Source organism: Mucor velutinosus (genome assembly GCF_035048745.1).
Source record: "Mucor velutinosus strain NIH1002 chromosome Unknown tig00001569, whole genome shotgun sequence".
In the NCBI taxonomy this organism is placed as follows: domain Eukaryota; kingdom Fungi; phylum Mucoromycota; class Mucoromycetes; order Mucorales; family Mucoraceae; genus Mucor; species Mucor velutinosus.
This window is the reverse complement of record NW_027041921.1, coordinates 1,157,618-1,169,827: the sequence shown is the minus strand read 5'-3', so window position 1 is coordinate 1,169,827 and position 12,210 is coordinate 1,157,618. Positions and strand designations below refer to the sequence as shown.

The 12,210-nt window shown below is 39.8% G+C and overlaps 5 protein-coding genes across 5 annotated transcripts; 4 read left to right on the top strand and 1 right to left on the bottom strand.

Annotated features, from left to right (window-relative positions):
- Positions 1 to 2,245: 2,245 nt before the first annotated feature.
- On the bottom strand, positions 2,246 to 4,205 carry ATC70_012578 (uncharacterized protein; the record flags this gene model as incomplete). Its single annotated transcript, XM_064831749.1, has 8 exons — positions 2,246 to 2,670; positions 2,725 to 2,798; positions 2,849 to 2,973; positions 3,031 to 3,493; positions 3,575 to 3,711; positions 3,769 to 3,854; positions 3,922 to 4,051; positions 4,110 to 4,205. The coding sequence occupies 8 exons, from the start codon at positions 4,203 to 4,205 to the stop codon at positions 2,246 to 2,248; spliced, it is 1,536 nt and encodes a 511-aa protein (XP_064678029.1).
- A 265-nt stretch (positions 4,206 to 4,470) lies between these two features.
- PRP24 (Splicing factor) lies at positions 4,471 to 5,307 on the top strand (the record flags this gene model as incomplete). The annotated part of the gene is made up of 6 exons (XM_064831748.1): positions 4,471 to 4,505; positions 4,562 to 4,649; positions 4,705 to 4,787; positions 4,841 to 4,924; positions 4,984 to 5,164; positions 5,218 to 5,307. 6 exons carry the CDS (start codon positions 4,471 to 4,473, stop codon positions 5,305 to 5,307), a joined length of 561 nt encoding a protein of 186 aa, XP_064678028.1.
- A 1,096-nt stretch (positions 5,308 to 6,403) lies between these two features.
- Positions 6,404 to 7,334, top strand: ATC70_012576 (uncharacterized protein; the record flags this gene model as incomplete). The annotated part of the gene is made up of 7 exons (XM_064831747.1): positions 6,404 to 6,509; positions 6,571 to 6,714; positions 6,778 to 6,798; positions 6,868 to 6,936; positions 6,994 to 7,029; positions 7,089 to 7,143; positions 7,208 to 7,334. 7 exons carry the CDS (start codon positions 6,404 to 6,406, stop codon positions 7,332 to 7,334), a joined length of 558 nt encoding a protein of 185 aa, XP_064678027.1.
- A 675-nt stretch (positions 7,335 to 8,009) lies between these two features.
- Positions 8,010 to 8,718, top strand: ATC70_012575 (uncharacterized protein; the record flags this gene model as incomplete). The annotated part of the gene is made up of 2 exons (XM_064831746.1): positions 8,010 to 8,261; positions 8,317 to 8,718. The coding sequence occupies 2 exons, from the start codon at positions 8,010 to 8,012 to the stop codon at positions 8,716 to 8,718; spliced, it is 654 nt and encodes a 217-aa protein (XP_064678026.1).
- Positions 8,719 to 10,805: 2,087 nt separating this feature from the next.
- Positions 10,806 to 12,073, top strand: GAA1 (Glycosyl phosphatidyl inositol protein transamidase complex subunit; the record flags this gene model as incomplete). The annotated part of the gene is made up of 2 exons (XM_064831745.1): positions 10,806 to 10,937; positions 11,000 to 12,073. 2 exons carry the CDS (start codon positions 10,806 to 10,808, stop codon positions 12,071 to 12,073), a joined length of 1,206 nt encoding a protein of 401 aa, XP_064678025.1.
- Positions 12,074 to 12,210: the final 137 nt, after the last annotated feature.

The window sequence follows — 12,210 nt, the reverse complement described above, 5'->3', positions numbered from 1 at the left end:
ATGCGCAATAAAATGAAATGAACATATTATATTGTTAAAATTATAAGACGATGAAATCGTCAAGAATAATCAGTTCATTCTAAATGTGGGTACAGAAAGAACAAGAATAACGATAGAAATGCCTGCTTTATTCACATGATCAAGAGCCCTTACCCTCATCTTTTTTACACGTACAGTTACACTTTGGAAGATATCACACAGCTGCTGGTTGTGTTCAGCTAACAACAAAATTGTAACATCAGGAAAACTCGGCTTACACACATTTAGACTTTGTCTTTTTTTTCTACCACATGGCCTATTATTTTATATGTGTGATAAGTATTTGTAGCTGATGACATTTTACGTTTTTTCTTCTGTTGTATACAGCAAAGAGGCTTTTTCGTTTGTTTACATAGGGTAAGACCATTAAGAGATCAGTAAGAGTACAAGAGAAACTTAATACCAAGTTTAAAGTTCAAGTCGGGTCGCTCACATTTGCCTCGGTTGGTTAGTTGGTCGTTGGATGCAAATGCAAGGTAGCTTTCTCTTTCTACATACCTTGCAGCTGACAGTCAAGTTTTTGGAATGAAAGTGCCACATTTGTACAGATGCAAGGTTAAATGCTGCATGTATGCTGATTTTGTATAGTAGCATTCCAATATTTAAATGTGTCGCAACCTTCTATTTCTGGATTTCTGAAAACTCGATTTGTCAAGCTTTGGGCCGCAGCCATCAAGTTCAGAAACATAAACAGGCAATGCGTTTGTGTTTCCCCAAAGGAGATATTCCTGCTGCATTTATAAGATACTCTCAGCATAAAGCTCATTCAGAAACGTATCTAGCAACAGGTTCATTTAATGGGCGTTCTTTGCTGCATAGAGTTCTGAATGGCTATTTATTTTGCCCATATACCGATTGTTGTACAAGGTTTAAAACTAGATGCTCGATAGCTGCTCTTTTACGACATGAAGTTTGACAGACGCTCTTTTCCAATCAACTATATTGACTAAATTACAGGGCTGTAGCAATATCGCTGTCTTTATTGTAATTGTATCATATCAAAATCAACGTAAAAATAGTGTGTTGATACCCAAATAGCTCAAGCCTAAAGGCTAAATGTGCATTTAGAAAGATTCGATGTATAGATTTTCGATCCAGGCACTTATTATATCCATGTGCGCTTTCAATTCTGCTCACTTGATTCTGCGCCAGGCTTTCAAAAGTATATAATCAAAAAGTGCTGCTTTGTATCTGTAAGATAAGAATTTGCAGTATATTTCAAACCGCAAACCCCTTCCTATTTGCTTCAAAAACATCGATTGCCCTCATAAGAAAAACATCTTGGCCAGCAAGCCGCTGCTACCAAACCCAATTAAAGTCTCGCTTTGCCTCTGCTCCAGATTGGACAGATTTTGTTCAGAATTGACTCAATTAATCTATTTTAATGGATTCGACTATCTAAACTGTTATGATCGCCCTATGCTTTCTAACGTATTTCTAGAGTACTTTTTCAGGCGTATCCAATGATACTATCTATAACACATAATTTGACTAAACTTATTGAGCAATTTATAAAAATATAAAATAAGGTTTTTTGTCAAAATGTCGAGATTTTACATATGAAGGTCTCTCAAGAGCAATCTCAGGGGTTGCCCTGGATCAAGAGAAACATTTTGATTTAATACATGCTATAGTGAAAGTCTTTATTTTTGGTGTCAAAAATGCGATCGAATGATTTTTGATGTTTTTCCATGAGGTTATCCCTCATGGTTTGTAGTCGATGATTTTGGTCGATAATTTTTCGTTCCAAAAAAAAGTTGAGCAAAGGCGTCAATAAGCAAACCCTAACCGAGAGCAACTATTTGGTGCTATTCTGACAATCTAAAACGGCTTTGAACGCGAGAAAAAGCAGCTCAAATACACTCATATTTTGTTGTTTTAGGGGCACTGAGGACTAGGAAATGGAAATACCTGTATTCTACTTGCCCGTATATGAAGTAGCTAGGTGTATATGGATGTAAAGCATCACATAAGAATCAGATCCACACGTAATATGAAGGGTTTTCATATGCAAGTAGAGGGTCAGCTTGAACGTAGTAGTATTATGATAAGATACGCAAGGGCAACCGGTAGCTCGAGCTGTCGCTGTGCAGGTTGATTCTCACCGAAACGAAGCGAAGATAGAGAACCATCCGAAGCGTAAACACTCGTATAATATAAGTGGGATAACAATCTTTATTTGATCATCATATATTCTATACACTTATTATTTGCTTTGATGATAGCTATTGTACAATCCAACACAATCACTGTCTATGCTCAAGCGACCTTTACTCTCCTCACTGCGCTCACCTTCTAAATGAGCCAAGTATCTTTCATCTACATCACCTGTAACGTAGCAATTATCAAATACAGAGGTGTCAAACTTTTCAATAGCAGGATTAAAGCGACGAACAGATTCTACTAAATCTTCCAAATCTTGATAGATGACTTTATCAGCATTGATCTCTTCAGCAACTTGTTCATCATCTCTTCCATGGGCGACGAGTTCTTGGCGTGTAGGCATATCAATACCATAAACATTAGGATATCTGATAGGAGGAGCGCATGATGCAAAGTACACCTTTTTTGCTCCCGCGTCGCGAGCCATCTGGATGATTTCTTTCGAAGTGGTACCTCTGACAATAGAATCTAGGGTGAAGCTTAATTAACGTAATTCAGATAGATTTGGTTTTAGTAGTGTACCATCAACCAGTAATACGTTTTTGCCATGGAATTCTAAAGCCATAGCGTTCAATTTGCGACGAACGTTCTTACGTCTGGAGAGCGAGGCATTAGTAATAGTCATACAAGTCAGGGTTTAGTTTACCTTGTTTGTTGGCCGGGCATAATGAATGTACGTCCTACATATCTGTTCTTGTTGAAGCCTTCGCGGTAAACAATATTTAGTTTACGAGATAGCTGGAGTGCAGCGACACGGCTGGTATCAGGGACCTACACATGTTACATTAGTAATTCAAGCAAACATGGTAAACAAGACTGCCATTTTACGGGAATAACGACATCAATATTCATAACATCGCCAAATGACCTCTTGACCTTCTCAGCAAGAGCTTCACCCATACTCAAACGAGCCTTATAGACAGAGATACCATCCATAATACTATCTTGGCGAGCGAAATAGACATACTCAAAGATGCAAGGAGTGATTTCCTTCTCATTGACTAGTTGGCGACGAGAGACGTTGCCACCTTGAGTGATGATGACAGCTTCACCAGGCTTCACATCTTCAAAATCAGTAAAACCAAGAGATTCTAGTACAACACTTTCAGATGAGAACATGTAGTCATATCCCGCAGGATTCTTGCGACGGCCCATGATCAAGGGACGAATGCCGTGAGGATCTCTGATGCCGATAATGCCATAGCCAGCAATCATGGCCACACAGGCATACCCACCTCTGCATTGTTGATGCAGATCCTTGATTGCAGTAAAAATATCTTCCTCGTTCACTCTGTATGAGTAATATCAGTTAGAAATCGCCAGTCAGATTCGAGATGTTACAATCACATCTATAGATTCTTGTGATCAATACCTGAATTTCCCGGTCTTTTGAAGATTGTTAGCCAAAATATTCAAGAGGAGCTCCGAGTCAGAATCTGTGTTGATGTGACGATGAGCAATCTTGTCCAGATAGACCCTTAATTCTTCGGCATTTGTCAGATTTCCATTCTAATGCAGACGTTTTCAGTCAATTGAAGCTGGTGATGACCTTTGAAATGAACCTACGTGAGCAAACGTAATGCCGTACGGAGAGTTTACATAGAAGGGTTGGGCTTCAGATGTAGATGATGATCCAGCCGTGGGATATCTGACTAAAACGAGCGGTTGTACAAATGAATTGTTAGATTTGCTCCCTTCACATGAATCAGGAATCATTACCATGGCCAATGCCCAAGCTACCAACGAGACCTGTCAGTTTGGATTGTTCAAAAACATCATTCACCATGCCGTTGCCTTTACATTGATACAGACGACCTTTGGGGCCAGATGTTACAATACCAGCTGCATCCTTGATACACGAGGGTTAATAATCATGCAAAATGTGGGATTTACGGAGAATCATTTACTTGTCCTCGATGCTGCAATAGACCCAAACTCTCAAAGAGATCTGGGCAGGCCGAAGCACTTTGATCAGCCAATATTAAAGCCGAAATTCCACACATGCTCGAGTACCAAAAAGCAAAGAAAAAGTTGAAGAGAGAAAGAGAGAGATTGTGCAATGAGAGACAGTATAGATGTTAGCTTTATAGTAATTGACGAATGAGTCAACGTTTGAAAGCAGTCGCAGCTCAGTAACATTCCCTCTCGGGCAGTAGGTGGCACATCCCTTCTACGTTCAAGCGACAAGTCAGCCAACTAAAAAGGAACCCTTGTCTTTGGCTCAATTTCTTTCCACTTATTTTTTACTTCCACATACACACGTTTCAAATGAGTACAATCAAAATTGGTTCTTTGCTTGTCAAGTATGTCCACATTGCATCATTCAAATGTCCCGCTTGAACTTATTGAGCCTTGATAGAACATTGGCGAAACCCGTAGCAAATTCTATCAAGACACAAGCTAAATCACATCCTAAATTCAAAGCATTTTGTATCAGCGTGGCTCAGGTATGCTATACGCAAATAATATCATCGTTGAATTTACTGCTAATTGGTCATCTAGGGCTCTCATACTCTGGAGATGACCTTGAAGATGAAGTTTTTAGGCTACAAAACCGAGAAAATTAGACCATTAAATGATGCCAGGTGAGCACTTGCAATTTGATTTCACCACATTTTAGATACTGAATGAGTGATAGAGCTATTGAGAGCGGCGCAAACTTTCTCAGTGAAGCATTTGTGTTTGCTGTAGCTGCTTCTGTCATATTAGCAGAGAGTTGGAGGTAGGCAATCATGGGTCTCAAGCAGCTGGCAGACTTAAGGTTGAACATACATTACATAGATCTCGAGCAACTGCCAAAAATCGTAGAAATTATGTGGATGATGCTTTGGAAAACTTAGAGACGCAGAACAAGAGTTTGACTGAAATATTAGAGGAGACTCGTCATTTGAATCAGACAAACGAGGAGCGATTGAAACAAATCGAAGAGGATAATATGCATCTTCGACAATTGCTGGACGAGGTAAAATAGACACTGTTGTTTCGAGAACTTGCGACATTGACATTGCCTTGTAGATTTTGTCTGTCAGTATGGGGCTCAAGCGACACACGGAGTACCAACAACAGCCTACCATCATAACACTCCCTGGAATTGGCAATGAATAAACTATAGAGAATTCATTGTTGTTCCATCTTGAAAGTGGAATATACCCCTCCCCTGAACATATATTATTTATTTCCAACAAGGAGAGCTATTTATTGGACATGGTAGCCATGATGTCTTCTCTGTTCGTTTGTAATAAAAATGCTTAGATTGATTAGCACATCGGAACCTTTTATGACTCAAACGGAACTCTTCAAAACTTTGTCATACAACAAGTGATTCAAGTACGGTGGGTTCAGGGCACATTTGTCATTGAAGAATAGGACAAGTGTCGACTAGAATTATTCAAGATACATGGAGCGAATTCTGCCTGTTACAGATGTTCTGTTTCTTACCCAAAAGAGCTGTGGTCCGTTAGACACAGAAAACTCTATACATGTTCTCGCAAAGCGAGATAAATCCAATGTTTGTCTCAAATCTATTGGCTGTTCAGTTTCAATGTAGCATGCCATAAATTGATGGAGTAAAGCATCATGCACACCCTTAAAACTGGCATTACCGTATGGCACTTCTACTAAAGGTATCTTTCAGAACCTCGTTTATGCGATCTTTGGTGATACCTAAATTGTGTAGCACGATCACTCTATATAATCCTAGCAGGAATTGCGTTGGTATTTAGCTGCTTTGTAAAGGTTTATCAGCAACATCAGATCTACATCTGCGAAAAAAAAAAAAAAAAAAAAAAAAAAAAAAAAAAAGACGCTTCAACCAAAGAGTCGACGTGTAAGAGGGAAAGTGCACCATGATTCCACCAGTATCAAACCAATTCAGCGAAGCCCAATGCCAATGGGTTAATAGATACAAGGTGACACTGGCAAAACCAAGTACCAATAGCTGGTCTGTACGTTAGCTTGTAGTCAAGTGGTTATCTGGTTATCTGCCGTAAAGCCTATATTCACTGGATCTCTTTCATTTGTGACACATGCACACCAAGATTCTTGGATGCCTAATTTGTATCTCATTGACTTGAAAAGGACATTATTGCCAGATTTGCAACCATTTGAGAACCGATAGAAACTACAATAATTAAGCATCATGATAAAGTGCACTTCTCATCTCTTTCTTTTTCCTTGCTCTTCTTCCCATCTTAGTTACAAAATGAAAACCTCCATTGTATACAAGCTGATTTCGCTATTCGCACTGATATGCGTGGTGGTAGCAAATACAGAGTCAGAACTCGAGCAACCTACAAAGCTATTAGGAGGTAAAACGTCCGTAAAACACAATAAAACTGAAACAGAGACTCATATTACGAGTAAATGAAGGCATCGTCAGATCATCGACCAACTGTAAGCAGAAGGTATCAGGCAACTCCAAAGTCAAATTGCATTACAGAGCTCGAGTGTGGGGATCAGAAGAATTCTATGAGAGTACATATCTTAGCGAAAAGCCTCACTCCTATAAGCTTGGTAAGTTGTAACAGCAAGGCGTGTGGTTATGGTTATTTGATATGGTTACATATACTCATCTAGGCAGAGATAAATTGATGAAAGGTAAATTGATGTATTGCTTGAGCACCGTGGTGTAAGATGCTAAATGGTTATATATATGTGTGTGATAAGGTTTGGAGCAAGGCATCCACGGCATGTGCAATGGTGAGATTCGTCGTTTATTGATCCCTGCTGATCTTGGTAAGCAATTACATTCTATATCTGATATTATTGATTGATTCTAAATTATGCTGGCAGCATATGGCCAGATGGGTCTTCCCAATTTAGTCCCAGGTACGAAAAGCAGCTGTTGGTCACACCTGAGGTGTATGTAACCATATCTTTAAATTTAGGAAACACTGCTATCATTTATGAAGTTGAGATGCTTGAAGTCAACTCGCCATTCTAGTAAGTCATCTTGGAAATCGCTCAAATTGAGATGTGCACATTACTTACTCAAACCAATTATCAGTAATCCCTGGTTTTGGGCTGGTCTCTTCACCCTTGGATTCGGTTACTTCTTCATGAACAAATACATGAACATGTCCCAGGCCGCATCGTCCTCGAAATTCTTGGAGAAGGTTGCCAAAACTGAATGAGAACGTTCTATTTTAGACTTGGCCACGAGCATTGTGTATTTCTCACATATCTGAATAAAGAATTGGTTATCAACATAGCGCACCACTACTACTTTGTCAATGGATATTTGAGGACTTGATCCCAACTGAGATCGGGTAACCTAAATTCACTCATTAGATATTACGCTACTGAACAGAATGTTTCAGTGGAGTAATTTTCATATAGATGTTTTGTAGTAGCGCTTAAATCTTTTCTTCGGACTGAATCTAGATCCAGAGCGAAATTGCGATATAAAATCAAATGAAAGCCGAGGAAATGAAATCATCAAGGAAAGAACCTTAAAGCATGTTAATTACAAGAATTGACTTGTATATCTGTGGAAAACGTTTTCCATAGCTAATTGTCAACATTAGAATTGCAAAACCTAATATATTAAATACTGAACCTTGCGCTTGATTTCCTTTTTCTCACTTTAATCAAATAAAGTTAAGAGCATACCGAGAATTTACCCTGCTGAAGCGTCTCACAAGCTTATAATTGACAGCTTTACCATAATTCTATAATTATATCGTCTGTTGGATCAAACGCCCGCCTGACCCGCGGTTACAGGTAAATTTCATATATAAATGCCCACATTCAACCAATCCACACCTTACCCTTTCTTCATCTCAATCAGAATTTTATTATATTTCACCATGGCCACGGCAACTTTACCTAGTGTTTCCTCCGACTTTCAACCCTCTGCCGCTGCAGGATGCAATAGCACCGCCAATCTTCCTGGAGCTCCTGTGATTGCCGACGAAGATCTTCCCAAGACAGAAAAGAAAGACAAAAAGTCCAAAGGCAAGAAATCCAAAGATAAGAAGTCCAAGGACAAGAAAGCTAAGGACAAGAAGAAGAAGAAGGATGCTGCCGCTTCTGAGAAGGAGCCCAAGCCAATTCGCCAGGTAAAGATATAAATAGGTCTTATAGAATTCAGAATTTTAATCATCGTTTGAATAGGCTGTTGGAGTGATTGTAGTTGACCCTGCTACTCGCAAGGTACTCATGCTCAGTAGTCGTAAAAATGAAGGTACTTATGTCCTCCCTCGTGATGATTGCAAGACTGTACCTGCTGAGGAACACCCCGAGAAGGCTGCACTTCGTCTCTTGAATGAAAAGGCTGGCGTTGCTGCCACTTTCTTGACCAGCCGTGTTGGCTCTTACTCTGAATCTAATAAGAAGGGTAAGGTCATTGCTCACCATTGGATGTACGAGGTTCATGCCCCTACCTTGCTCGAGACCTGGCCCAATGCTGATCGCCAACGTGTTTGGGTTCCTTATGAAGATGCTTTGAAGGCTACCGAAAAGAAGCGCATGTCCCATCTTGCTCTCTCAAAGTGTTCTCTTGCTAAATCTGCCTAAATGCAACCTCTTTCTGTCTATACTCTCTCAATTTCAATTCTATATATTCCCCCCTCTACGATCGTTTAACATGTCAATAAAATGCATAAACCTGTTTACAATTCTCCTTGTGCCGCGTCAAATACATATATTTAGAAATGTTGTACGTCTCATAAATAGCTACAAATATGCCTTTAATGGCATCTTAACTCTGAAAACATCGAATGATGTTGATTATTGCTAAGCAGATACCTGCTCATCTGCTGATTGTAGTGATGAAGGGGCATGTTGATTCATTTGTGTGCTCAATATTTGGCATTGCGATTCTGATCAATTCGAAACAATGACAAGCTCGATCGCTATCATGCAATCAATATATACGACTGCCTTTGCGCTTCAGATGGTTCTCTACTTTAATTCGGTTCATCAAAATACTATAGGCTTCATTTTTTGCCATACTGAAGTAGGCTTCCCAGCTAACTACCATCATGTAAAAGCCTTCTGTAACTGCAGACTTGACTCTTGTACAATGCTCCGCACCTGTATCCATGGAAATAACGTATATAAGAGCAGATAGCATACTTGCATTAGCTTTTATTGCCCCATAGTATGCAAAAGACAGCGTAAATTGGATGATTTGAGCCACGATTTCTCGCGTTAGAAGCCGTTTTAGATTGTCAGAATAGCACCAAATAGTTGCTCTCGGTTAGGGTTTGCTTATTGACGCCTTTACTCAACTTTTTTTTTGGAACGAAAAATTATCGACCAAAATCATCGACTACAAACCATGAGGGATAACCTCATGGAAAAACATCAAAAATCATTCGATCGCATTTTTGACACCAAAAATAAAGACTTTCACTATAGCATGTATTAAATCAAAATGTTTCTCTTGATCCAGGGCAACCCTTGAGATTGCTCTTGAGAGACCTTCATATGTAAAATCTCGACATTTTGACAAAAAACCTTATTTTATATTTTTATAAATTGCTCAATAAGTTTAGTCAAATTATGTGTTATAGATAGTATCATTGGATACGCTTGAAAAAGTACTCTAGAAATACGTTAGAAAACATAGGGCGATCATAACAGTTTAGATAGTCGAATCCATTAAAATAGATTAATTGAGTCAATTCTGAGCAAAAACTGTCCAATCTGGAGCAGAGGCAAAGCGAGACTTTAATTGGGTTTGGTAGCAGCGGCTTGCTGGCCAAGATGTTTTTCTTATGAGGGCAATCGATGTTTTTGAAGCAAATAGGAAGGGGTTTGCGGTTTGAGAAGCACCAAAGCTTAAGCTGGCACTTTACTCTTGCTTTTGGCGTGCATATTTATATTTAAAGGCTTAGTTTTTTGTAAAGTGCTCATTCAAATTGCTCGTTCAGATGTGAAATGTCACCATATTCGTCATTGCATGGGATTTACATATATAGTTCTTGATCTATAAGCAAGGTTGATATCAGAAGGCTAGCCAAATGATAAGCAACAACCACAATTCAGCAGTATTTGATGGGCAAGCTATTGCAGTGTCAGTAAAATGCGTCAACTGCCAGCTTTCTAGCACTGAAATGAACGAATAGATTTGTTTGTGATAAAGGAACTATTAAGAGTTGGTACTGATGCTGATATTCCCTTTTGGGAAAAATGAAAAGGTTGATTGAGCTCATGTGACAAATCTAAAAAGCTAAAAATTGAAAGAGGGTCGATCAAACTACTGCTAGCGAGATATATAACATTGGATAAGTAGGTACATGTCATGTATACATTTCGTGAATAGCAAGCGTGTCCAATGAAAAGTATTCTATATATCTTGTATCTTCATAGAACGCTAGAGCAAAAATACATCACTGCTATAAAAGTTGAGAGATACCATCAATTGGTAGCCAAATCAATTTACAAGTAATGACTCACACCAATCAGAGAAGCAATATGCTAAAATGCATTGATCAAAGATTTCTTATCTTCACCCGTTGATTGGGCGATGCTTACATTTCTATGGAGCATGAGCACTCCGAACATGGATCTTTTACTTTGATATAAAAGCAAGTTGAACATGTCTTTCATTTCCCTTCTTCTTCTCTTGCTCATATATATTAATTATTATTCATAAAATGGCTTCTCGTGCTTTTGCCACTGCTATCCGCTCAGCTGCTCGTACTACCCTCTCCCGCCCTGCTGTTGCCATCAGACCTATGTCTATGCTGGCCAACAATGTCAAGCGCGCTGCTGTCAAGTCTACTACTGTAAGTTTTTTTGGTTCTTTATGGTATGGGCAATGCCACCGACGCTAACCGTCAATTCATAGATCACTACCCAAGTCCGTGGCATGAAAACTCTTGATTTCGGAGGATCCAAGGAAACTGTCTACGAACGTTCTGATGTCCCCAAGGAAAAGTTGCTCGAAACCTTCAAGAACGACACCATTGCTGTTCTCGGTTACGGTCCTCAAGGTCGTGGTCAAGCTTTGAACTTGCGCGATAACGGTGTCAATGTCATCATTGGTCAACGTGAAGGTAAGACCTATCAACAAGCCATCGAAGAAGGTTGGGTTCCTGGAAAGAACTTGTTCCCTGTCTTGGATGCTGTTGAGAAGGGTACTGTCGTCATGAACCTCTTGTCCGATGCTTTCCAAAAGGAGATCTGGCCTCAAATGAAGCCTCTCTTGACTCCTGGCAAGACTCTCTACTTCTCTCATGGTTTCTCCATTGTCTACAAGGACCAAACCAACATTGAGGCTCCTGAAGGTGTCGATGTTATCCTCGTTGCTCCCAAGGGTTCTGGTTTCACTGTACGTCGCCTCTTCCAAGAGGGCCGTGGTATCAACTCTTCTTTCGCTGTCTACAAGGATGCTAGTGGTCATGCCAAGGAGCGCACTATTGCTTTGGGTATCGGAATTGGTTCCGGCTACATGTACGAAACCACTTTTGAGAAGGAAGTTTACTCTGATTTATTCGGTGAGCGTGGTGTATTGATGGGTGCTATTCAAGGTTTGTTCCAAGCTCAGTACGAAGTCTTGAGAGCCAATGGTCACTCTCCCTCTGAAGCCTTCAACGAGACTGTTGAAGAAGCTACTCAATCTCTCTATCCTTTGATCGGCGAGCGTGGTATGGATTGGATGTACTCTAACTGTTCTACTACTGCCATGCGTGGTGCTCTTGATTGGTGGAAGCCTTTCCATGATGCCTCCAAGCCTGTCTTTGAGGACCTCTACAGATCCGTCAAGGATGGTTCCGAGACTGCCCGTTCTCTTGACCGTAACTCCCAACCTGATTACCGTGAAAAGCTCGAGGAAGAGCTCAGAGAGATCCGTGAATCTGAAATCTGGAGAACTGGCAAGACTGTTCGTCAACTTAGACCTGAAAACGCTGGAAAGAACTAAATGAACAAAACAACTAGATTGATGCAATAATACAAACAAAAAAAGCACGCCCAAACTACACTCTCTACCATAATATATGACCATTTTCTCCTTTTTCTTTTCTATGTACAATAAACCAAAATTTTCGTCTTTTTAAC